The 27,692-nt window shown below is 39.0% G+C and overlaps 1 protein-coding gene across 5 annotated transcripts in view; it reads right to left on the bottom strand.

Moving 5' to 3' along the window:
• Positions 1-281: 281 nt before the first annotated feature.
• Positions 282-27,692, bottom strand: part of PAK1 (p21 (RAC1) activated kinase 1) — a 141,183-nt gene continuing 113,772 nt past the window's right edge. For all 5 annotated transcript variants that reach the window (XM_054512146.2, XM_054512145.2, XM_045894499.3 and 2 more), the window contains exons 9-15: positions 24,111-24,159; positions 18,546-18,658; positions 14,832-14,949; positions 10,115-10,214; positions 7,716-7,912; positions 4,511-4,648; positions 282-1,619 (exon numbers count right to left, since the gene is read on the bottom strand). In XM_054512146.2, the coding sequence (XP_054368121.1) occupies positions 1,533-1,619; positions 4,511-4,648; positions 7,716-7,912; positions 10,115-10,214; positions 14,832-14,949; positions 18,546-18,658; positions 24,111-24,159 (802 nt within the window). In that variant the 3' untranslated portion in view covers positions 282-1,532. The remainder of the gene's footprint in view (positions 1,620-4,510; positions 4,649-7,715; positions 7,913-10,114; positions 10,215-14,831; positions 14,950-18,545; positions 18,659-24,110; positions 24,160-27,692) is intronic.

The following is a 27,692-nucleotide window of genomic DNA, read 5'->3' as shown; positions in this document are numbered from 1 at the left end:
AGCCAATACCTTATAATATATAACCATTTTTGGCCCTTTTCTCTTAGTTTATAATTAAAAGTGTTAAGAAAAAAAATACACACTGAAGTACATAGTGGTAAAGGGGCATCTCACTGCAACTTAATCTCAAATCGTTCAGGAAGAAAAATTTATATATACATTTTTATTTTATATATATATGTGTATATATATATTTAAGTTTCCTTAAGTTTGAAATTATTTCAAAATGATAAATTAGAAAAGGGGAGGAGGAAAAGAAGAGAGGCATACTCCAAGTAGAATATTTTCATCTCCTTTTATTGAAGGAAATAAAACTTGTGCTGCAAGAGGCAGCGGTACCTCAGAGCATGACAAGGTAGCCAATGGGACTGACATGACAAGCCACAATGCTGGCCAGGGGTCCTATTGTAGAGGGAGGACCAAAACCACAAAGATAGCAGGAGGTAGCAAACATCCCCAACACCCAGTGCAAGCATTTCCATTTGCAGAGAGCTTGGCCATGCATTGTAAAAACAGGGTCCCCTCACAGCTGGCAGAGTATCTTATCAGGTCGCCGAATCCATTCAAAGCTAACACGCAGTTTCAGAGTTGGGAGATCCTTCCCTCTGACCCAAAGACTCAGGCCATCAGATCTTTCAGCTCCTTATCCCAGGTGGAAAAAGAGGCTGAGTTCTTGAAACAACACACAGGTACAGCTGGACACATGCTGATACCCAACTTTGTTCTAAAAGCAGCTAAATTTTTTTCCCTGACTTCTCACACTGCTCTCACCCAGCATGTGCCCTAGGAAACCTCTCAAAAAGTTCTAAACAAAGACAGAATTGGGGCAGCAGCCTAGGGGATGTAGGGAGTCAAAAGCTGCTACATAGCCAAGACCATTTCACAAGAAATAGCATGGGGAGCACTACTGGGTGAAGATCCTCCCAAATAGCTGCTAAAAGCACACACAAAGAAAAAACATGGTAGCTTTCTCTCCCATATCAAGATCAGCTGCGCCAAAGCCATGGTCCAGGAAGATGAGCCATTTCATGCCCCTGGCAAATTATCAATGCTCACAGCACTCCTCATGCTGTTCCAGTTTTCAAGTACAATAGGAGTTTGGGCAGTTCAGCCTCGGAAAAGCAAGCTCTAAAGAAATCTCAACTGATTACAAATTGATAATGTTATAAAGCCAAAAATTTATAGAGTCAAGAACTGACTGGCAGGCGTAAGATTGGGGTGGAGGGAGAAGATTTTGCTGTGTAGAAATAGGAGTCCAAGGGTTTATTCCTTAAGCCCTTGATCATAAACTACTCTCACAACCACAAATTGGGAGGAAATTCCTTATTTAGAAATGGCCATCATCTGATTAGTCAGTTGCAGTTCTCTTCAATGCTGGACACATGGTTTTCAAGGATCAAAGTCATGAGAGCGCTAGACCAGGAAATGGGAGGAGCAAGGCAAGGAAGAGAGGGCATCAGGGGTTGGAATTTCTAAAATAAGCATTTATTTCACAGAAGTCTTGGCACAATGAGGCTGGGGTAAGCATGGTTTTAGTGATTGTTCTTGGTTGCCTCCTTTGCTGCAGCAATCAGTGGAGTGAGGCTGGAGAGGGGCTTGGCAATCTTCAGGAACTGATGCTAGAAAGGAAAAAAAGCAAAGACACATGACTATTTACCATTCTTCCTCAGTAACCATCATAAGATGTTAAGGGCATCCATATTTGCACAAGGTGCTGCCTGGAAAGCTTCAGATCATCCCCAAGTTGAAGAACATCTTTAAAAGATAACAAACCATTTTGGAAAACTGTTTGGCACTATCTACTTACAACTTAAACACACATCTATGCTATATCCCAGCATTTCCACTTGTAGGTATATTTCCAAGAGAAGTAAGTTTGTGTATCCACCAAAAGACACAAACAAGAACGTTCAGAGCAGTTTTACTTAACAATAGTCATAACTAAAAGAACCCAAATGTCTAAGAGAATGAAAGAATGAATAATGTTATATTTTATAATACTATACAGAAAATTACACAGCAATTTAAAAGAATGAATGATTGATACACTGACAACAGGATGAATCCCACAGACATTATGTTGAGTGAAAGAAGCCAGACACAGGAGATTTCATATCGTATGATTCCACTTTATATTAAGTAAAACTAAACTATGGTGATAATCAGAATAATAATTATCTCTGAGGGAAAGTATTGACTGATCATGACCCAGTGGTATATTGCAATACTGCAGTTCAGGAGCACTGACCTAGGAATTTATTGTTCTATCTTTGAATTCAATAAAGCCTTCAATAGCTTGGTCCTTTCCCAAATCACTGTCACTGGGCTATACTTTGGGCCACACCCACAACTATTAAAGAAGACCATTTTGGAGAAAACACTGTATGAAAACTGCATCTACATTTTCAGCAAGACTGTTATGGAGAACAATTCTTTATGTAACTCAGAGCCTCTTAACTAAAAATGATTTTTCTTACATTTAGTAGTAAAAAGGCTTTGTGTCTTGATGTGATGTTTTTCCATTTGATAAGAAATATAGGAACTATCACATTTCTTTTTCTGTCCTGGCCACCAGGAAACTGAGAACCAAATTTAATGTTTAAACAAAACTAACTCAGATGATTAGCATATTTGATCCTTCTGCCATCCTTATGAGTCCTTTTTACTAATTATATTATATACTGTATAGGCACATACACATTTAGGCATATATACACCTTTTCATTGCTGGAAGTTGCTTCATCTTCTTTTTGGACAGAGATAGGATATAAAAAGGCACTGAAGACAAGAAGTTACCATGAAAAAAATAAAAGACCTTGGCTAAATCATGAAGATACAAATTTCAACATAATACCCCATGTATTTTTATCCATATATGTGTTCTCACAGGAGAAAGAGATGTGAAGCTTTTGTGATTTAAGATTCCAAAAGTCATAGTTTTGAATATTTACAACGTACAGTAAAAGTTAAAGAGCCATTGTTATAAAATCACAGGTTTTTACAACTCCCCTCTGAGTTGAGAAAGCAGCATGATCCAATACCAATCTGGGAGGCTTCAGTTTCCTCCTCTGTATAATGAACAAAGTATCATAGATAAGCCCTAAAGCCCTTCCAGTTTTAGCACTCTTTGAGACAAAAGAGCAGTAGCCAAGAGCATACACACTTGAGAGCCAAGCAGACATAGGTTAAAACCTGGGTCTACCACATATTAGCTATATAATCATGGAAAAGTTACTAAACACTTGAAACCTCACTTGCTCACCTATAAAAATGGGAATAATAGAACCTATAAATCACAGGGTTGTTACAAAGAACAGACGAAAATAACATATAAAGCACTTAGTGCCTATAGTGTGGTAAAGATTCAATATAATGCATTTATTGTTTCTTATGGTATCAGGAAGAAAACTCTAGAGGGCACTAATCTTTCAATAATTATAATTTGGTACCTAATTAACAATATCTTCACCAATCACAGGCTTAGAGTAGAATTTGAACATTTTTCCATGTCTAGGGTTTCCAGAGCAAACCTCATATGCAAAGCAAAAGGATCCTATATGGTACTGCCTGTTATAAGGGGTTTTCAGTTTCAAAGGATCCGAGACACTAATGGGTTACATTTGGGAGAGCCGAAATCTCATATCTAACAGACCAGTGCTCTGTAAATCCATAACCCTGGTTATAAAGAGATGCTAAATATGTTCTAGAGGGTAGCATTTCAAGGAAGGTAAATACTTTAAGCAATTTCATTCAATTCAATAAATGTTTTCCGAATAACTATGTTCTAGAGGGTAGCATCTCAAGGAAGGTAAATACTTTAAGCAATTTCATTCAATTCAATGAATATTTTCCGAATACCTTTTCCAAGTCAGGTCCTAGGTATAAGAGGAGACCAAGAAATTAAAAAGATAGAAGTTACAATTTAGTGGGAAAGAGAGGGTTGTTCATAACTAACTTTAACGCAGGAGGTCTGGCCTGCCTTGCTCAGTTGCTCTTGGTCCTCATAATAAAGAAGTAACTGTGCACGCCTACAGATTAATCACCACCATAAAGTTTAATGTGATACTTATGTGGTAGCCTGCTAAAAGCAGTTTTTGCAACCATACGAAATAATTATGTAATTTCAGGATTAAACAGGTGGAAGTATAAAAGCTTGGCAAACCTTCGACTCCAGGCTTCCCCACAATTGGCAGAATCTCACTCTAACTCAGGTAAAACGAAAGAAGTGCTGATGAAAGTTACAGGCAAAGTTCAGCAGAAGCTCAGAAAGTAGATTTTTTAAGCTGAGCCTATGAATGTGTACAGAGTTTTAACAGACTGAGGAATAGCCTCAGGGAATAACATGAACAAAGGCCCAGAGATGAAGGAGGTTAGCGAACTAGGAATATAAATTGAGTGTGGGAAGTTGTAGGTGAGAAGCCTAGTAGTGCTTCACAGACAAAAATGAAGCAAAAAAGGCTTGGTTTAGTTATCCCTTGAATTCAGAGCTTCCCTGCATAGGGACAATTACCTGCAGCAGCTCTTTAGCTGAACCTCTCTTCTCCACATCCATCTCAAGACAGCGGTTCAGAAAGTCCCGGAAGAAAGCTGACAGCTTCTCTGGGTTCTGAAGCTCTGGGGTCCCATTGGTGGCAATGAGGTACAAGGCCTGGCAATACAAATGGAGAATCACCTTAGGCTCTAGCTTGAGTTCTCTCTTAGTGTCCAGACCTGCCCTCTAGAAATATGGTTAGCTGCTTTATGCCTCCAGGACACAAAGAGGCAGCTTTGGTATACTGGAAAGAATATGACCTAAGGATCAGATTTAACATTTAAAGGCCATGTGACCATGTGCAAGCCAGTGACCTCCCAAATTCCTCATCTGGAAAATAGGGATGACAATGGTGCCTATCTCACATGTCTGTAAAAACCAAGATAGTATATTGGAAAGCACTTTAAAAACTTATGAAATGTGTTCCAGACGCATGGGTTGATTGTTATTCTTGATTATGTATCTAAAGGGTTTATTACTCACTTAGCCTGATGATGAGTTAAACATCTATCTGCCCATTTGCTGGAGGAAATTACTCCTGATGCCCTCACCTTAATCACCTAAGAACTGATTTCTTCTAGCAAGAGAGCAATATAAAAAGCAAGTGTTCTGTAAAGCAACAATCTGTTTCCTTATTGCCTCCCCTGGTCCCCTAACATGAGCCATCTTATGGGATAGGTTAAAAAAAAAAAGTCCTGGGGTGCCTGGGTGGCTCAGTCATTAAGCGTCTGCCTTGGGCTTGGGTCATGATCCTGGGGTCCTGGGATCGAGCCCCACATCGGGCTCCCTGCTCAGTGGGAAGCCTGCTTCTCTCTCTCCCACTCCCCCTGCTTGTGTTCCCTCTCTCACTGTGTCTCTCTCTGTCAAATAAAGAAAATCTTTTTTAAAAAAAAAAAGTCCTTTTCAAGCACTCAGAACTTTAATTCACAAAGTATTAAAGTATTTACACAAATACTATCTCATTGAATGACCACAATAAATCTGGATAATAGGCTAGGCAAGAATTATCATCCCCATTTCACAGATAAAGTCCAGAAACATAAAGACATATGCCTGGGATCAAGCTATTCATGTGAATTTATGTCCTCTGACTCTAATCCCAGTCTTATTTCCATCCACACCATACTGATCATCTCTTCAAGGCCACTGTAAGATGGGGGAAGATAAGTGGTATGTGCAATCGGAGGGCAAAGCTTGGACCTTCAGGCAGTTTCAGCTGGTATACTGAAGCACTTTCCAGTAATCAGCTATCCAAGAGGTAACCAGTTAAGATGAGATGACCACCTATCAACAACAACACACACATATTTCCTGCACTGGATGGGAGGTTGAGAAATGAGAAAATAAAAGCAATCAGACTAATTCTCTTATTTGCCCATGACCAAAATTACCAACCTACTTGCATTTGTATTCATATACTCTGCTTTTCCTCTTTTTTTACAATGGATAAATTGTCCATCTTCTAATCTAATACTCTTTCAATACTTGATCCAACCCCTCTCATCTACTTAAGGACAGCACTCCAACAGATGTCACTTCTCTCTTGTACATGACCACATTCCTCCTTTCCACTACATCATTCCTATCAGCACACAAACATGCTAAAATAATATCATCTTAAAAAAAAAAAAAACAACCAAAGTCCTCCCTCAACTCCACTTCAGGTTCCTGCTCCATTTTTCTGTTCCCTTAAGAGCAAAACTGCTTAAAGAACAACTGCTTTCACATGCCATCTCAACCTCTTCTCCCATTCTGGTAGATTTCCTTTAATCAGGCTTTCATTTCATTACCATAAACTCCACATTGGCAAATGTAATGTTTATTTCTCAATCTTATCTCATACGATCTATCAGTGACATCTGACACAGTGGTCCATCCTCCTTCTCCAAACACTTTGCTGTCTTGGCCTCCAGGACACACTTCTCTCAGTTCTCCTCCTACTTGGAAGGCCACTCCTTGGTCTAATTTGCTAGTTCCTCCAACCTGTAAGCGTGAGAGTACCCCAGGGCTCAGTACTCAAACCTTACTCCCTAGGTGAGTGATCGCATCAACCATCTAGTTCCAATGCTTTAAATAAACCAACTATATACCACCTCCTGATAAATTCATATTTATAGCCCTGACCTCTTACCCTTGAACTCCAGACTCATATGCCCAACTCTATTCAGTATCTCCACTTGGATATCTAATAAACATTTCAAATCACCACATTCAAAACCAACTCTATTATCCCATTTTACTTGCCCTTCAACCTTCTCAGTAAATGGCAAATGAACTTTTTCAGCAATTAGGGCCCAAAATCTTATAGGTATTGTTGATTCATCTTTCTCTGATATCCATTTCAACTTGTCAGCAGCATGTTCAAGGTATTTCCTGAGTCTAACCACTCTTCATTACTACTGCCACCAATATAGTCCAAGCCACCACTCTTACCTGAACGATTCTAACAGTATTTCAATCTGTTTTCTATAACAGCAGTCAAAATGGTTGGTTAATATTTATAACATAAATTAAGTCATACTACTACTCAGCTCAAAATCCTTTGATGGCTTCCAATCTCTTACAGAATAAAAGCCAAGTTCTCACAATGGTCACAAGGTCTTACCTGGGATTCGGCTCCCTGCTAGTTCTCTGACCTTGTCTACTCATCTCCACCATGCTGACTCACTTAGGGACACTGGTCTCTTTGGTCTTCTCGGGATACAACGAGTTGTGTTCTCAAATTACATCAAATCATACTTGATACCTGGGAAACTCTTGCATCAGATTAATCTCATGGCTTGCTCCTTTCTTCAGATTTCTGCTCAAATAACTTAGAACAGAGGACTTCCTTCTCTACTCTAAATAAAAGAGCACATTTCTCCCTCCTTCCCCATTGCTCTCTTAAGCCCCTTACTCAGCTTTTTCTCACAGCACTTACCTTCTGTTACTATATATTAATCTTTTTCATCACCATTAGAACAGTTTCTTTTACATTAGAGGAACTCAAAAAATTGTTGAATAAATGATTGAGTGACTGCTAATACCTCTTTTTTTGAGCATTTATACTTTAAACCCAACAGTGCCAAGTTTTATCCAGAAAAGACAAATCCAGGTTGGAAACTGTAAGGAACCGCCTGAGTCCTATTTCCTGGGACTAAAGACAATAGCCCGAACATCTTAAAATGGGACTAGTAACACTCACTCTCAGAGGATTTTCATTGAGGTATGGGGGCTCCCCTTCAATCATTTCGATGGCCATGATGCCCAGGGACCAGATGTCAACCTTGGGTCCATAGGCCTTCCGCGTCACAACCTCTGGTGCCATCCAGTATGGAGTTCCCACCATGGTGCTCCGTTTGCTTTGCTCTGGGGTGATCTGGGCACAGAATCCAAAATCGGCTAGAAAAAGAAAAGAAAAGAAGGAATGGACTTATATTCAGGGTATTCCTTCCGTATGTACTGACTATGGTGCCTATCCCCAGGTGTCAAGCTCTGCCTGGCTCCTAGCCACTGCAATCCCTTGTCTTTCCACAGCTAGAATCACATGACTGCTACTTTCACGACTGGCTCTTAGCCTGTCCTCTATTTAACCTTTTGAAAAGAAGCAGGAGGAACAAAAGAAACATCACTTCTGGCCCCCTATCGCTCCTCAAACCAGAAGAACTAGGCATTAAAGTCCAAGCTGCCCGCTTTGGCCTTGACTATTTGCCCCGCTTCTGCTTTCTTCTTAAAAACCATTCCCATGCCTCAGAATCTGGCAGTCTAGGTCCTTGCTTTATTTCCTGGGCATGAGTCCCTGACTTAAACCCTAATCACCTACGAGTAGGAATGGCCCTGCTTTTATCAGTTTCTTACCCTGTGTCCCCAGACAAAGACTGCTAACAATCTTCCCACAGCTGCCCGTCTACCTGTAACACACCTGTTTGTCTGGACTACTGGTCCTTACACTTTTGAACAAGATGTTCTGCTTACAGTTCATTCACATTAAATTGCAATTATATGTTTATTTAAATTATGAGGCCTTTGATAGGAAGGACTATGTCTTCTTATTCATTTTTTTTAATCCCAGAGGGCCCAAGTATAATACACATTTGATAAAAGTTTGCTGAATGAATGAATCAAAGAAATTACACTAAACTCTATTTTCTAATTATGTATTTTATGACTCCACTACTAGACTGAGAGCTACCTGAAGAATGGCAAAAGTATCCTTGTGCCCATCATAGCACATAGGGGGCATTCAGTAAACTTTTTTTGGCTAAACGTATAAATGAATGGAAAAAAAAAGAAATGACACCTTGTATAGTGCTGAGTAATATAAAGAGCCTGCACCTCATTTTATCACACTTTGCTTTGTTGCACATCACAGATATTACGATTTTTACAAATTGAAGGTTTGTGGCAACTCTGTGATGAGCAAGTCTATCGGTGCCATTTTTCCAACAGCTTCCACTTCATGTCTCTGTGTTACATTTTGGTAATTCTCATAATATTTCTAAATTTTTATTATTATTATATTTGTAATGGTGATCTGTGACCAGTGATCTTTGATGTTACTAATGTAATTGTTTTGGGACACCACGAACTGTACCCATATAGGATGGTGAATTTAAGTTGATAAATGTGTATGTTCTGACTGCAGACATGGTGAAAATAACATAAGAACTAGAATTAAAGATTTTTTATTTATTTATTTGACAGAGAGAGACACAGTGAGAGAGGGAACACAAGCAGGGGGAGTGGGAGAGGGAGAAGCAGGCTTTCCGCAGAGGAGAGAGCCTGATATGGGACTCGATCCCAGGACCCTGGGACCATCAAGAACTAGAATTACAAGTGGAGCTTGAAGACATGACTGAACTGCTGTAATCTCATGATAAAACTTGAACAGACGAGGAGTGGGTTCTTATGGATGAGCAAAGAAAGTGGTTTCTTGAGAAGGAATCTAATCCTGGTGAAGATGCTGTGAAGATGGTTGAAATGACACAAAGGATTTAAAATATTACATAAACTTAGTTGATAAAGCAATAGCAGGGTTTGAGAGGATTGACCCCCATTCTGAAAGCAGTTCTCCTGTGGGTAAAATGTTATCAAACAGCATTGCATACTACAGAGGAATCGTTTGTGAAATGGAAGACAGTTGATGCAGCAAGCCTCATTACTGTTTTATTTTAAGAAATTGCCACAGCCACCAAAGCCTTCCGCAACCACTACCTGATGAGTCAGCATCCATCAACACTGAGGCAAGACCCTCCACCAGCACAATTATGACTCACTGAAAGCTCAGATGATTAGCATTTTTTAGCAATAAAGTATTTTTTAACTAAGGTATGTACATTTTTTTTAGACATAATGCTATTACACACTTAATCGACTATAGTACAGTGTAAACATAACTTTTATATGCACTAGGAAAAATTCATTTGATTTGCTTTATTGCAATGTTTGTTTTACTGCAGTGGCCTGGAACCGAACCCGCAGTATCTCCAAGGTGAGCCTGTAACAAAGACCCTATGCTGAGTCTTGTAGCTACTATTATGTGATTAACCTCCCCCCAGGAGACAGGGTCCCATCAGGAAGAGAAGTATCATCACTCCTACTCACTTAGCTTGACAGAGCCATCCATTCCCAACAGGATGTTGTCGCTCTTGATGTCTCTGTGAATGACCTGGTTCGAATGCAGAAACTCCAAAGCCTGCAGGCACTATTGAAATGGATGGGCAAAGAGAGAGAGAAAGGACTTATAATATGAAGACTTACAGAAAATCAACTAATCCGACCTCCTCATTTTGTGACAATGAAAATGAGGTCCCAGTGAGTGAAAGAACTAGTACCAAATCTGTGGCAGAGGCAGGTCTACTGACTAGTCTCCTATCTCCTGGCTAAGCACTCTTCTAACTTGGTGCTGCCTTATGCCTTTCATATAATAAACCTTATTATAATACACCTTACAGTAGTTTTTTTACAGGAGTTCCTCCTATGTATTTTGGAGTTTTTTACCAAACATCAGATCCTTAACAAAGAACCTGAGGCCCAAGCTAGACTACTGAGGAGAAATGGAAATGATTTTATAAAGATAAAACTGGAGGAAAGTGACAAAAAAAAAAAAGTCATATCTGAGACATATGGAAGTGATATTAGAAACAGTGAAGTTAGGAGAAATATTTTTGGTGAGGAGATAATTTGTACTGTTTTGGGTATGTTCAATTTTATATACCTACAAACATTTGCAGACAAATGTTCAGTAGAGTCTTAAGTTCTATACAGAGATCTGGACTTAAGTATTTATGAGTCATTTTTGATTGGTGATTTTCTTTAAGTTATTGGAATGGTTGGAACTGGCAAATGTTATAGAAGAGGAGAAAGAAAAGTACCTTGGAAAACACCTATAATTAGCAGGCAGAATGAGTAACATAGAGACTGAATGGAACAATGAAGATGCTTGGTTCTTCCACTACCTAACTAACAATATCATTCTAAACAAATCACTTACTCTCTCTAGGCTACTGTTTTCCCATCTGTAAAATGTGGGGATTAGAAAAGATAATCTCAGGTTTGCTACTAAATCTACTAGTTTAAGTCCATAACCCAAAGCTAAAATTTTAGAAGCTTCTACCAACTAAAAAACACAAAAGATGCAAACCAACTGGAAAATACTATTTAAATGTTCTCAAATTAATACTCCATTTTTTAAGAACATTCCAATGGCTAAATTAAGAACAAACCAATATTCAGAAGCAGCTTTTCCCTGAAAAAGTAAGAGCTGCTTTCCTTAGGAAGCTGGAGAGACCCTGGCCTCTGGGTGTCAAAAATTATGATAAAAAATGATTTTAAGAAATTAGAACCCTCATACATTGTTTGTGGGAATATAAAATGGTACAGCCACTTTGGAAAACAGTTTGGTCATTTCTCAAAAAAGCACAGAGTTTCTATATGACCAAAAGTTCTACTCTTAGGCATATACCCAAGAGAAATGAAAACAGATACCCAACTAAAAATTTGTACAAGTACATAGCATTGTTCATAATAACCAAAAAGTAGAAATGACCCAAATGTCCATCAACTGATGAATGATAAATAAATGCAATATTATCTGTTAATAAAAAGAATGAAGTACTAATGTATACTTTAACATGGATGAACTTTCCTTAGTATAATGATACTAAGGAAAAGAAGCCAGTCACAAACAAGCATATATCATATGATTCCATTTATCAGAAATGTCCAGAACAAGTAAATCTATAGAGACAGAAAATAGGTTAGTGGTTGCACAGGGTTGAAAAGGCCAAGAAGTGAGGTGGGTGGGGCACTGCCTGCTAATGGGTAAGGAGTTTTTTGGGGGGGTGATGAAAATGTTCTAAAATTGATTATGGTGATGGTTGTACAACTCAATATACCAAAAAACCATTAAATTATACACCTTAAATGGGTGAATTATATGGTATATGAATTATATCTCAACAAAACTAATTTTTTAAAGGGGGATGATCTCTCTTAGAACTTGTATATATAGCATGAATTCCCATTGTTAATAAGTAAGTTGGGGAAAATTGATTTCCCTAAGTCCACATATGCAAGTATCCTCAACCAGTGAAAGCCAGATCCTGGAGTGAGTGAAAAATATTTTAGATATTACTGCGGTTTGTGGCTTTCCAAAGGGCCACAGTACATAAAGAGATATGCAGTATATCTATGGTATTAATACTTCATGGGGGGGGCACCTGGGTGGCTCAGTCGTTAAGCGTCTGCCTTCGGCTCAGGTCATGATCCCAGGGTCCTGGGATCGAGCCCCGCATCGGGCTGCCTGCTCCGCGGGAAGCCTGCTTCTCCCTCTCCCCCTCCCCCTGCTTGTGTTCCCTCTCTCACTGTCTCTCTCTCTCTCTGTTGAAAAATGGATAAAATCTTAAAAAAAAAAAAAAAAATACTTCATGGGGGGAATGTGATTAGGAAAAAAATGTGTTAAAAGCCTCCTTAGGGGAGATAATAAAAAAAAAAAAATTGAAAAACACTGCATTAGGAGTACAGCAAAGTAGACGTAGATCCTAAGAGTCCTGGGCCTGTGTTAATTCCATTAACCTATGTGGGTATGTTCTAGATCCCAGGGTTTTTTTGTTTTGTTTTGTTTAAGATTTTATTTATTTATTTGACAGAGAGAGACACAGCAAGAGAGGGAACACAAGCAGGGAGAGTGGGAGAGGAAGAAGCAGGCTTCCTACCGAGCAGGGAGCCTGATGCGGGGCTCCATCCCAGGACCCTGGGATCATGACCTGAGCCAAAGGCAGTGGCTTAATGACTGAGCCTCCCAGGCACCCTGATCCCAGGGTTTTTAATGCAAAGGTGATCATATTTTCAAGGATGAAACTGACTTCATATGATTTTATTTTTTCTAATATTGATTAAATACACAACTCCATTATTTCATCTGAATGCCTCCAGACCTTACATCATCAAACCCCAATCACACTATCAAACTTAACCCCATAATGCTCTGAACCTAATCTACTCTTTCCCTAACTCTCAGACTTTTCTATTATTGGGCTATTGGAAAGTTCCAGTCTCTTACCAGCAAAACACCCAATATTCTCAACTTCCCTGAATAATCCCTTCATCTTCTTGTTCTAACAAAAATAGGGCTGGGGTGCCTGGGTGTCTCAGTTGGTTGAGCATCTGACTCTGGATCTCAGCTCAGGTCTTGATCTCAGGATCCCACTGGGTGTGGAGCCTACTTAAAAAAAAATATATGGCTATCCACAGCAGTCAGATAACAAAAAGAAATAAAAGGAATCCAAATCAGCAAGGAAGAGATCAAACTTTCACTATTTGCAGATGACATGATACTCTATAAAGAAAACCCAAAGACCCCACCAAAAGTTGTTAGAACTGATACATGAATTCAATAAAGTTGCAGGATACAAAATCAACACACAGAAATCTGTTGCATTTCTATCTACTAAAAATGAAGCAGAAAGAGAAATTAAGGAATCCCATTTACAATTCCACCAAAATCCCTAAGATACCTAGGAATAAACTTAACCAAGAGGTGAAAGACCTATACTCTGAAAACTATAATACACTGATGAAAGAAATTGAAGATGACACAAAGAAATGGAAATATATTCCATGCTCATGGATTGGAATCATAAATACTGTTAAAATGTCTGTACTACCCAAAGCAATCTACACATTTATGCAATCCCTATCAAAATACTGATAGCATTTTTCACAGAGCTAGAACAAACAACACTGAAATTTGTATGGAACCACAAAAGACTCCTAATAGCCAAAGCAACCTTGAAAAAGAAAAGCAAAGCTGAAGGCATCACAATTCCAGATTTCAAGTTATATAACAAACATGTAGTAATCAAAACAGTATGGTACTGGCACAAAAAACAGATACATAGATCATGGAACAGAACAGAAAATCCAGAAATGAACCCACAACTATATGGTCAATTGATTTTCAATAAAGTAAGAAAGAATATCCAAAGGAAAAAAAGACAGTCTCTTCAAAAAATGGTGTTGGGAAAACTGGACAACATGCAGACGGATGAAAGTGGACCACTTTCTTACACCATACATAATAAATTCAAAATTGATTAAAGACCTAAATGTGAGACATGAATCCTAAAAATCCTAGAGGAGAACATAGGCAGTAACCTCTTTGGTATCGGCCATCCATCCTTCTCACAGAGGCTTTGTAAAGAGGTTTTTTCCCCATTATACCAGCATATTACAGACCTTAGACATTCAATAGCAATGAGGAGAAAAGAGCATACCTACTTGTGTTTAATTTTCTATTTCTTTTGCCTGAAAATATTTTACCCTAGATTTTTGCATGACTTGCTTTTATGTATATTCAGATCTTTATTCAAATCTATGGCAAAACCATCCCTGACTACTCTAAAATAGTACCTCCTCTGTCACTATTTTCTTACTGTTTTATTTCCTTCACAGCACATGATGAAAATAGGAAAGTAAAATAAAATTATGATTAAAATATATATCCATATAAAAGAGAAAAATATTACAAAGTATTTATAGCAGTCACCTTTAAGATTGAAAGAGTGACTTTACATATACATGTAATATCTGATTTTTCTACAATGGGTATATCCTTTTGTAATCAGAATAAAGTTATCTTTAAAGAACAGATCATAGTGATAGAAATTTCAAAACAGATAAACAAGAGAATAATGGGAGAATTCAGCTACTTTCTCCCACCTCCAATGCCCAGGCTGAGATCCCATCAGGTGCAGAACTTTTGAGAGACATTGATATGAAGGCCACTTCCTGCTCAAGGCTAGTTGGCCATTGGCCTTACCTCACGGCAGACAGCTGCAATCTGGCCTTCATCCATGCAAGTTTCTGTCACGACATCTGTCAAAGAACCTCCAGCCAGGTATTCCATGACAACCCACAGCTCATCTCCCACGAGGTAACTGTAGGAGTACAGATAAAGGGTAAGAAGGAACAGAGTACACTGAGCCATAGCACTGGGTTTCAAAGGCTAGGCATATACACAGAGTGAACCTGCATCTCCAACAGCTGTGGAAAAGTCTAGGGTTCTTTACTCTGGGGAGAAGCAGAATCTGGGGAACAGAAATGCTAACTTGATTACCTCTTAAGGATTCTCCTGGAGAAAACAAAGTAGACTGTTCTGTGAAGCCCCAAATGGCAGAACTAAGATCACTAGGTTGAAGATATAATAAAATTATATTTCATCACAACACAAAGTAATGCTTCTCAAAATTAGGCACAATTCCCACACCTCTAGAAGCATCAAGGCAGAGAGCACACAAACAGTTGACAAAGGTGGGATTTGGAATCCATGTTTGCAACATTAGGGAAAGGCACTAAACGTCCTTGAGAGTTCTGCTAAATCTGAGCTCCATGAGAGCAAATACTGGGTCTTGTTCAAGACTCTCTATATGTTTAAAAAAAAAAAAAAAAGAAGAAGATAGCAGGAGGGGAAGAATGAAGGGGGGGAAATCGGAGGGGGAGACGAACCATGAGAGACTATAGACTCTGAGAAACAAACTGCGGGTTCTAGAGGGGAGGGGATTGGGGGGATGGGTTAGCCTGGTGATGGATATTAAGGAGGGCACGTTCTGCATGGAGCACTGGGTGTTATATGCAAACAATGAATCATGGAACACTACATCAAAAACTAATGATGTAATGTATGGTGATTAACATAACGTAATAATAAAAAAAAATTTTAAAAAAGAATAAATAAAAAATAAAAGGAAAACTAAAAAAAAAAAAAAAAACTCTATCCCCAGAGTCCAACATAATAGATGCCAATATTCACTGAGTAAATCAATGAGCAAAATAAAAGATAATTGATTGTAAATATTAAATGAAATAATGGCTGTAAAAGCCATTTAAAAGCTATAAAGTATTATACACATAGTCATTATGCTGGCAAGATCTCCATTTTGAGCGTCTCTGATTCTAGGAATGAAATGAATTCAAGCTGCAGAGCCAAAGCCTCTTCTGGTAAGCCAAGGACTGACATTTAGTACAGTCTCCCTGCAGAGATTAGGGAGACATGAGTTAGAACCAATTGTATCACTCAGGGACTAGATCACTCAGCCCTATTGTGTGATAAATAAAAAAAATCACTTGGCCTGTCTGGTCAGTTTCTTTAGCTACAGAGTAAGAAATGAAAAGAAGAATAGCCCAGAGCCCTACAGACTCTTCTGCTAGCTTCAGACAAAGAACCTATAGTGGACTGGCTTGAGCTGTGTGGTATGGCATCTTATTGTCATCCTGATATTGGGACTACTGTTGGGCAGATGGAGAGACTGTTAAAAAAAATGGCCTCCAGCAAAGGGTTAAGATTTGAATCCTATTCTCTTGATTCTGAACCTAGTACTCTTTCAGTAGATTCTATATTCTTTGTAACTAAAAGTCTTGTAGTTTTTTTAATTTCCAGGAAGAATATATATGACAGATTAGGGTGTTCTTCAACAATCTCTTTTGAGAGATTATAAGGACTTAGACCAAAAGATAATTTAGGACTGGGTAAAAAGCCCTCCACTGGTATGAGCCTATTTCTTCCCTGACAAAGAATGCACATTATGCCTCTTACCCAGCACATCAAGGAGATATCTGTCAGCTTGGACTGATTGGGGGAAGAAATATGAGGGTCCAAGAGACTATCTCTGGACACTGACAAAGCAGAGCCTCTTTACCTGGGCCCAACATGTCACTGTCAAAGCTAAGACAACGCACAACCAGATTCAGGTTGTCCCAAAAACTTGGTGGCTCTACACTGTGCCAAGGTACCTTCAAAAATCGTATCTCAAGTTAAAGCCTCAGAGCATCACATATTTGGAGAAGAACAAATATGGATGGAGTTCTCTTCTGGGACAACTCACAAAAACCAAAGATTCTAAATTACAATACCTTCATTTAATGCTCAGGGTAAGGGTACCCACTTCTGCCCCCCCACAGGAGCTCCTAGATATTTTTTTTTCCCCCATACCAGACTAGGAGTTATTTGAGGGCAGGGACTGAGCCTTATTTTCTTCTGGTTTCACAGTACAAGCCTCTGGAAACACCAGCAAAGACTTGATTGATAAACAAATTTATAAATCTAATTTTATTCCCAGAACACAAATTCCTTCAACAACATGGTCATGCATTTTGTTTAGACACCTCCAGTGATAAGAGACTCATTTTTTTAATGCCCATACCCTTATTGTGCAGCTTTCATTTTTCCTTATCCTGAGCCAAAAACTGGTACCCTTATAGCCTTAGTTTGTCCAAGCTATATTCTCTATATAATAAGTTCTTCAAAGAGATGGGAAGGTGAATAATAACTTCCAGAGGATTTTTCAGAGCCAGTCATGATCCCCGTCATAGAGAGACAATCATCCCCCAGGAAGGAAGAAGGCTATATTCACTATACTTATCAACATTGTGTGTTGGGAAGGTCAAAGTCCAACTCCTTTCCTCTTTAAAGAAACTGAAGCTTACCAATGTTTTAGATGCAAAACAAGAAATCTGGCAGAATCTGGCAGAAACGAAATATAGTTGGCAATGCAGCATAGATAATAAAGGAATTAAGAGTCCAAGACTTAGTCCAATATCACCTCCACTGGTGATGTCTCTGAAACAGGCAAGAAGCTCACTTTCTTTTTTCATATATAGGAGAAAAGAACATATGAGGGAAAGGGCATGGATGCTGGTGCTAGGAATATTCAAATCCAAAACCCTCATTTGCTACTTACTGGCTTACTGGTCTTGGACGAGTTATTAACTTCTATGAACCTCAGTTTCTTCATCAGTAAAATAGAGATAATAAACCCTACCTCACAATGAGATACTGTTCATGAAAGTGTTTGGTGCAAAGTAAAGCATAACACAAATGTTAGCTGCAACCACTATTATGTTGAAGAACAGAATTCTCATGAGCTGGAATCATGGATGGAAATAATTAAAATGGGATTTAATGATGGTTACTAAAAAGTTCTACATTACCAGTTTGAGGCAAAAATAAAAAAAGGGATCAGAGATTTTAATTGACTACAAACTTACTAGGGGTCAACAATGAAACAGGCTTCCTAAAAATAAAACAGTGAATGAAATCATTAGGTTGTGTAGAGTTTAGAACAAAAGAGAAGTCTTACTCTTTCCATACTGGCCAAACCTCAAATGAAACTACTGACCGTCAAATTTTAAGAGATTAAGACAAACTAGAAGTTATTCAGGAGGGTTAGCAGGAAAAGGAAAGACTTGAGATGTAAAATGATTTAAAGACCTACATGTCGGACTCTGGCAGATGGGCTGAAGGGCCTCTCCGAGGCAGAACAAACAGTTCTAGGATCAGCTGTTAGAAGCTACGCGGTGGTAGGGTTCACCTAACTCAGAAGGACTGCACAGCAATCAGAAGTGTCCAACAGGAATCAGGATTGGAGGCAGACAGCCAAGCATCATAGAAGATTCTCAAGTGGAGGCAGTTCAGCCTAGCGCCACCATCCATCAGTTCCAAAGGCTGATCTCTGTGACAGGACCTATCACTCCATACCTGTCCAAGTAGTTCACAATATTTGGGTTCTTGTTTTCCCTCATGACCAGGATCTCATTAATAATCAGCTCTTTCTTCGGCTGCTGCTGAAGGTTCATCTGCTTAATGGCCACCTGAAATCAGAGTACATTCAGTGTGCAACCAGTCACTCAACATTTACTGAGCAACAACTTAGTACCAGACCTTAAACACCAAGGAGACAGAGATGAATAAAATACAGTCTTAGCCCTTGCAGAATTCGCATAAACCAGTATACTCAGTATGAGGTTCCCAGACCAGCAGCATCAACATCATTTAGCAACTAGCTGGAAATTGAAATTTTTAAGTCCCATCCAGACATACTGGATCAGAAACTATTTTAATAAACGCTTCAGATGATTCTGACATGCATCAAAGTTTGAGGATCAAACTTTCTCCTAATAAAATATTTGTATGTGAAAAATACCTTTAAAAAAATCACAATATAAAAGAGGTATGCTGTGCGGGGGCGCCTGGGTGGCTCGGTCTGTTAAGTGTCTGACTCTGGATTTCGGCTCAGGTCATGATCTCAGGGTCGTGAGATCAAGCCCTGCATCAGGCTCCACACTCATTCATAGCTATTGAAAAGGACTCCTGGTATCCAGCCACCACCTCTGTTATCCTCTGCCTGCCAGTCATCTCTCTTGCTGCTTCCAACCGTGACCTCTTTGAGGTTCATAAACCCTTTCCCATCCTCTAGGATGGCCAGACGTGTGGAGCCTGCTTAAGATTCTCTCTCTCTCCCTCTCTCTCTCTGCCCCTCTGCTCCCCTGCTAGTGCTCTCTCTCTCAAAAAAAAAAAAAGAAAAAAGAAAAAGAAAAAGAAAAAAAGTGGTATGTTATAACAAAAGTCCATACAAAGCGCTGTAGAAACACAAAACAGAGCAAGAACTCTTTCAATCTGGCAAGGGTAGAGAGGCTTCAAAAAGGGGGAGAGGACTTTTTGAGCTTGCTGTGGAAAGATGAGTCAGAATTGACCACATTGAGAGAGAAGAGAAAAGGGGGATGAGATCCCTAATATTTATGTATCAAAAAGAACTTTATAGGCTTTTTGTCTATAGAAATAAATGAATTCCCAAAGCACTTTTGCATCCATTTCTTCTATGTGTCATGTACTAGGGTAAGGTATTCTCAGATTTATTTTATTTAATCCTCAGAGACACCCCATGAGTTAACTATTACTATTGACTCCTTTTGACAGAGAAGGAAAGCATGGTTCAGAGAGGATATGTGACTTGCATACACAGCTATTCAATAGCAAAGTTATGATTAGAACCCTCAAAAGTGATGCCAAGTTATTCTGTACACATGGCCAGATTAGTCTTCCCCACAGTACAGATCTGATAACACTCTCCCCTGCTCAAAATCATAAATGGCTTCTGTTTGCCTAGAGATGCTCCTCAGCCCAACATTCAAAGTTCTCATGATTTTCCTTCCTACTGTATTCCTTCACATACTCTGTGATCTGATCTCTCCATTTGGAGGACCTTGCCTCCTTTTCACATGTTCAAAACCTATTTATATTTTGTGTCAGGCCAAAAGAAACCTCATTCTCTAAACCAGATAGGCTTTTTCTCTTCTTTAAGGCCTCATAAGATCATACTTATACCTCTCTTAGTGAACTTACCACATACTACGTCCATGATGATTAGTTAGAGTGTTTATCTCTAGAAGCTTGAGAGCTCATTTGAAAACTCAGAACCCCTGGTGCCAAGCACAGGACCTGACACACAGTGGTTGCTGAACAAATGTTTGTGGAAATGAAGAGAGAAAGAGAGAATTCAGTGGGTTGATAAGTACCTTGTTTTTAAATCATAAATAGTATCAGCAAGAGGCTACTCTATTCCATAGGAGAACTTCTATTATTTGTTAAACGTTTATTCCCTAGAGATATTTTCTTTTTCCTGCTTAACAGAAAAGAACATGAACACCTAACAGAATAAGTAAATCAGTCTTTCCAGAAGCAGCAAGAAGGGTTAAAAAAATGAATAACCCACATTTTTATGGGGAAAAAAACCCATGGCTCTTATTTCTTAAGTATAGGCAGTCTTCTGCAGAGATCCGGATCATCAGTAAGAATAGAAATGATTCTTTTAAACACTTTTACTACTTCCATTCCTTATCCCAAGTTAGAAAAATTTGCTTTGGAGGGGGGTCTCCTATCAGGTTAGGCTTCTGGTCTGGCTGTAGCTTTCTATAATGTTTGGTTATTAGCTTTTTCTAATGTCTGAAGAGTAACACATTGATCTAAAGATATATTACATTAAGTATAGTGAGCCCTTGTAACATATATTAAGATCTGGAGGCAAAGGAATGCCTTTGGAGTTCGTCTGGCCATCCTAGAGGATGGGAAAGGGTTTATGAACCTCAAAGAGGTCACTGTTGGAAGCAGCAAGAGAGATGACTGGCAGGCAGAGGATAACATAGAGGTGGTGGCTGGATACCAGGAGTCCTTTTCAGTAGCTATCCACTAACCAATGTCCTTCACCCAATCAGTCCCTTTTAGGCCAGCAGATAGCATTCCTATAACAGAAAAAGAACTGGGCTTGAGTGCTGAGGACCTAAGCTCTGGGGCTATCACTTACTGACCTTGACCAATCAAAAGCTCTCTGTGCCTTGGGTCTCTCCATCAATACACCAAGGATAATAATCCCAACCCTGGTTCCCCTCTTTGCAGGATTGTTTTGAGGACTACTTAGGAGATAGTGGCCAATGTGTTACTCAAATATAAGTAAAAATTTTAAATAATAAAGGAAGACAATAATGAAAATGCAAATTGTAGTAATAACTGCATTTGAGGAATATCTGGTACTGAGCAGCAAGAATGACAACATCAACAGAAACAACAACAAAAACTAACCACCGTTCCACCAATACTGTTTATTCAATGCTTACCCTGTGCCAGGTGCTATGTTAGGTACTCTAGTTATGTTATCTCAGTAAAAAGCTAACAACAACCCTCCAAGTAAAAATCATTACCTGTATTTTCAGGTAAGGGAATTGAAACTAAGACTTACAAGAAAATTGCCCAAGATCATAATCAATGCCCTCAGGTCCATATGACTCCAAAGTCTCTTCCAGTCTATTCTTTCTATTAAACACATTCCCTTTAAAAATGGGTTAAAAAGTAATTGTGTAACTGGGAGACTTCCTGGCACTAACATGCTAAGCTTCCTATATGTGACAGACAATAGTTCTGCTCTTCCCAGTGGATACCCCCCAATAAGCACTCACTCACAAAGACTGAGAGCATCTCGCCAGCTCCACTAAATATTTATACTCCCTGGGGCAGGAAATGAGGCCTTCCTGACCACACTGCATTAGCCACACTAATGGACTTGCTTCCATTCATAGTTTTGTAACCACAAGGCAGGCATATAGTGAAGTCAAGTTTTTGTTTCCTATGGCCAACTTCTCACACATGCAGGCTCCAGGCCTTTCCAGGAACTGCCCATCACCAGCGTGTCTCCCATCAATGGCTGTAGGGCCCCAGAGGCCAGAAACATGGCAAAGGGACCTAGAACCTAGTCTCAGCTCTGCTGTGGACTTGCAGTCTGGAGAGTGCAGGTTTAGGCTTTAGAGTCAAGATTCTAACCCAGTCCTTGCTAACTGCTGGTAGCATAAACCTGCAAAAGTTATTTAAACTCCCTGAGCCTCAAATTTCTAATCAGTAAAAAGGAAATAATATTACCTACCTCCCAGGGTTCTTCTTAAGATTGGTATAACCACCTCTTTTCTATCTCTGCCTCCAATTCACCATGTTTAAAACTGGCACAACGATACCATCCTTCCTTACTCACCATTACTTTAATGCAGGTTCCCGTCCTGCGCTGTACATGTACCCAATGGAAAGTGTGGTCTCTTAACACTTATATATGATTTTATTGTCTGCGTGCCTGCACAGGACTCAGTATTTCACATAGTTCTTAGCACAAAGTGTGGCATAAGACATATCTTCAGCAATTGCTTTATGGAACAAATAAAAACTAATAAATATGTTATTTTCTATGTAATAAAAACTTTAATTCTTAAAGTTTATGATGTATTTTCACATGCATTTCTTTACTGAATTCTTTCAACACTTTCAGTAGGTAGGTGTTATCATGCACATTTTATAAATAAATAAAATTCAGACTCAGAGAAGTCAAATGACTTGCTCAAAATTACTTAAACATCTACCAAACAGTAAACATCTAGGTTGCTGAATTCTCATCTCAAAGCACAATGCACAAATCTTTAATCACAATAATTACCCTCAACAGAGCCTCAATATTTGGTTTAGATGCTTGTAAAAGACTCACAAGAGCAAGGTGAAATATGTGCTATCCCTATTAACCATGCCTTCTCCAGTATACCAGGAGGTTTCAACCACCAAACATATACAAACAGGTCCTAGTAGCCTCGCTCCGAGGAGCCCGACTCTATGATTGGAACAGGAGGTCTCTCTCACAACCTCTGAGTCCCAGTATTCTATGAACTAAGAACTTCCTTAGGCAGCTCCCATCCACAGCACACCCACCAACAATCCTGTTCTGCAACCAAGAGTGAATGCAAGAAAACCTCAAGTACTCTATATTCCCTTCACGGCTTCCTTTTGCTGAAGATCTTGGGTCAGCAGGCCTTAGCAAAGAAGTCAGAGCTCTCTCAGCTTAATGAAATGAAAGAGACAAAGAGGTGCCTCCAAATGAGGACTTCAATGTCAACTGGAATCCTGGGCACAGAGTAATGGAAGGACCACTAGATTAGGAGTCAAGAGACATGTGTTTAAATCTCTTCTACATCAGGAGTGCCTGGGTGGCTCAGTCAATTGAACGTCCAACTCTTGATTTCTGCTCAGGTCATGATCTCAGGGTTGTGGGATTGAGCCCTGCATAGGGTTCCACACTTGGCACAGAGTCTACTTGGGATTCTCTCTCTTCCTCTCCCTCCACCCCTCCCCCCTGCTCACTTGCTCACTCTAAATAAATAAATCTTTAAAGAAAAAAAAGTTAAATCTCTTCCACATCAGATTTCTCTAACAAATACCAAACTTATATACACAATAGCCCACTAGGCAGTTCCACAAGGTCTCTCAGGCAGTATCCCACTTCTTTAAACCTACACCTCCACCTTTTTACTTTCTCCTTGACGAGGATCACTCAATTGTGAGTCATTCTCACATTCAGTCACTCACCAAATTCTCTCAAATCTATCTAAGTACCTCTCAAATCCAGCCACTTCCCCCCATTCATACTATGCTACCACCTTAGTCCAAACCATCATCTCTCACCTAGAATTACACAATAACCGCCTGTCTCACCTGTTCCAAGCTTATCTCCTCCAATCTGTTCTCCACACTGTAGCCACAGAGACTTTTCCCAAAATCTGTAAATCTCATCATGTTACTACTCTGTTTAGTTCTAGTCTGCTATAGTAAGAAACTAGAAGTATTCCTATTGAGCTAAGAAGGACTAAAAATTAACCAAAAAAATAAATAATAAATAATAATAATAATAATAATAATAAAACAGTAGAACTGAAGGAGCAATAGTTGGTGGTTAATACTCACCTCCTGTCCTGTGGCCACATCCATTGCAGTGTACACAGTGCCTGAAGCACTGAACAACAGGTGAGAGAGAGAGAAAGACAAAAAACATAGGTATTAAATGAAGTGACAGCTGTCAAATGCAGTTTTACATACAATCTGGCAATGCAAGTGTTAATAACAACAGCAGCAAAAATAATCCTCCCCAACACCCCCTACTCTATTCTCATATGCGAGAGGTAGTATGTGGTAGAAAGAGAATACAGGTTCTAGTGGCCAACAGACCTAAGTTCCAATCTGAAACATCTATCTAAGTACCTACTAGCTATATGACCTTGAACAAGCTTTCTTTCTCTGAGCTTCACTGAGCCTCGGTAAGATAAGATCTATAGTTTTCAACCAGGGGTGAGGAGTGAGGGAAAAGGGGCCCAAGGGAAATTTTCAGAATGAGATGAGGGGATGGCTTATATTTTTAGCAAAAAGAGGTGTGGACTTCTGGGGTAACAGTAATGATCTGTTTCTTAATGTAGGTACTGGTTACATGGGTGTGTTCATTTTCTAAAAATTCACTGAGTTGTACACTTATGTGTGTTATAGTCAATTATAATTTACATTAAAAAACTATAACAACTGGGCGCCTGGGTGGCTCAGTTGGTTAAGCAACTGCCTTCGGCTCAGGTCATGATCCTGGAGTCCCGGGATTGAGTCCCGCATCGGGCTCCCTGCTCGGCAGGGAGTCTGCTTCTCCCTCTGACCCTCCCGCCTCTCATGTACTCGCTCTCTCTCATTCTCTCTCTCTCAAATAAATAAATAAAATCTTAAAAAAAAAAAAAAACTAGAACAACTAAAAAACTAGAAAAATAATCTCATGGTGCCTTTCCTGCTTTTATACTATGAACCTTTAGAACAGTATTTTCAAACATTTATCATATAAGAGGATATGAGTTTTATTTTGCAGTTTATATTATAAAATAGGTTATTTTTCATTTTTTCAAACACAAAATATTAAATGTTTTTTCCAACACATATGCTCCCAGAAAATCTGATATAATTTTTATCCCATCTCCAAGGTAAAAACAATCTCACTATACATATATGTGTGTATGTATAATATACATACATACACACACATACATACACTCACACATACAAACAGAGAGAAAGAGAGTAGGAGGAAGGGAGGCAGAGAAATACTATGAATAATGGTAGGAAAGCAATCATGTCCATTCTAAATATCTGAAAATTTCACTTTATAATCATGAGCCCTGTATATTTGTAGGTGAGTGATATACAACAATATTTGTAATTGTACATGTCATACGTCAGATATATTATGTGCAATTTGAAGAAATTTTAAAGTCTACGTATTACCAAAATGTATTCTAGGCAAGCCCTGAGATTATGCTATCCAGAGAAGTCAGGTCAATTTAGGGAGAGAAGTCACTTGTAAGTATGCCTTGAGGCTAGAAATTATGGTCACCAGCCTCCACACCACCACTCTTTAGTTGGAAGCCTACCTACCATGCCAGGAAATTGTGATCATAATATATGGGCTATAAGAATTGGATTATTTGTATTGGCAGTTACCTTCCCATTGCCTGTCCTTCTGTCTTTAGCCATTTTCTGTCATAAAGCTGGTGTCTATCTTCCTACACCCATCCTCCCCCATCCTATCAGAAGCATCATTCTTAAAGGGCAAATATGCCCAGGCCCCAGGGGACTGGACATTTTGGGACTACGTCTCCATGATTACAGAGGTCTAGAAGTCAGGTCCACTAGTTAATACTTGATTATTTCCACCTTGAAAAGACATATGAATTCCAGGTCCAAAAAAGAAAAAAACTTCAGGTCTTAAAGGGGGAAAAAAGCAAACAAAAATTATAATAGTACCAATTCATCATATTTGTGTGGCATTTCTTTAACTTTTTTTTTAAGTAGGCTCCATGCCCAACATGGGGCCTGAACTCACGACCCTGAGATCAAAACTGGCATGCTCTACTGACTGAGCCAGCCAGGTGCACTGGCATTTATGTTTTAAAATCATGGAAAGGGGAAACATCAGCATAGGTGCTTAATAAATATTTCATTCCTCCCTTAGCACTAACAGAACTGTCAAGTAAGCAAGGAAATGTTGCTTATTTATGGGCCACATACATCTGAATGAGAAAAAAAAAGGTCAGAAGTTCTGGAGGTGAAAGGCTCGGAGTCCACAACCTCTCCCTGAAATTTATGGATGAAGAAACTGAAGTCCAGAAACGGGACCTGACTTGCCCATACTTGTCTGTGTACCTTTCTGCTACATTCTTAGTATCTCAATGTAATAACTAAAGGAAATGCCATCCCAGATTATTTTGAGGCAAGCAAAATAATTTCTCTTCAAGATGTTAACTACCTTATACCAGCCAGTTCAGACTCACAAAAGCATGTCTAGTAGGAAAAGTACTGGACCAGGAAAAGATAAGATCCACTCATGTCCAGGGTGATTTCAAGGATTAAATTAAGCAACAGATGCAAATAACAGATGCAAGCTGTAGAATGCTGTACAAATATATCATTATATAATGCAATGCTTTATCTTATTTTTGAATATCCTTGGATGCACAAGAAAGAAAACTGAAACAGAAAACTTCAAAGACTTCATCAGCAACAATGCTTTCATGAAATTAACACTGAGAGCTTTCTACAAATCAGGTACTTTTTTTCCAGTCTCTTTTTAATTTTAGCTACTTGGGTAGGTCTGCAGAAATCTTATTATTTTGCTTTTTTATACAGAGGTATAACTTAACTAAAGTAATCTGCACAAATCTTAAAGTGTACAACTTGATGATTTTTCAATATGTACACACCCATGTGTTCACCACTAAGATCACCCCTAAAGGTTCCTTATGCTCCTTCCCAATTCACATGCCCTTCCCAGACACAACCATTATTCTGCATAAATTAGTTTTGCCTGTTCTTGAACTTCATATAAACAAAATCATACAGTTTCTGCTCTTTTATATCTGATTTCTTTTGCTCAAAATAATGGCCAGTTTTAAGACTTATCAAAGTATATTATAATTTTGTGTTTGACAGTCTCTTTCCATAAACATGAGGTCTTTGAAGACAAAGTCTGTGTCAGATTCATAGCTGTATTCATACTGCTTAGCACATAAACAGGAACTCGGTTAAGATCTGCTGAGTTCAGTACACTGAGGGCAGCATGCAAGATGCAGAGAAGAAATCAGAGAACAGACATGAATCTTGGCATCCACCTAGAAAAACAGGTTCCATTACACTAGGAGAAGGGTCTGCAGTTTGGAGCCTTCCATTTCATATTAGTGCTGGTAGGTCTCAGTGCCAGGTAAACAGGGTTAATCTGAAAAAGCAGAGCTGTAATTTGGGAAACAGGTTTTGTGCTAAGAAAATAAATGGTTTTTGCATTCTCACTGAAGGGTTATTTTTAGCAACATGGCCAGCTAATGGCACATCTCTCATACTAAGCATAATTCTGCCAAACCTGAAGTCAGCCTAACATAACACCTTCAAATGGGTGAGGGATGAGGTAGAGAAAGAACAAGGTTTATGAGAGGCAATACAAAAGCAAAATCATATATACAAGCATAC

The sequence above is a fragment of the Mirounga angustirostris genome, unplaced genomic scaffold (genome assembly GCF_029215605.1).
Source record: "Mirounga angustirostris isolate CCGP_5_RB_7025 unplaced genomic scaffold, mMirAng1.0.hap1 SCAF_13, whole genome shotgun sequence".
NCBI lineage: Eukaryota > Metazoa > Chordata > Mammalia > Carnivora > Phocidae > Mirounga > Mirounga angustirostris.
Note: the sequence above shows the minus strand (reverse complement) of the source record. Positions and strands in the feature narration are given on the sequence as shown.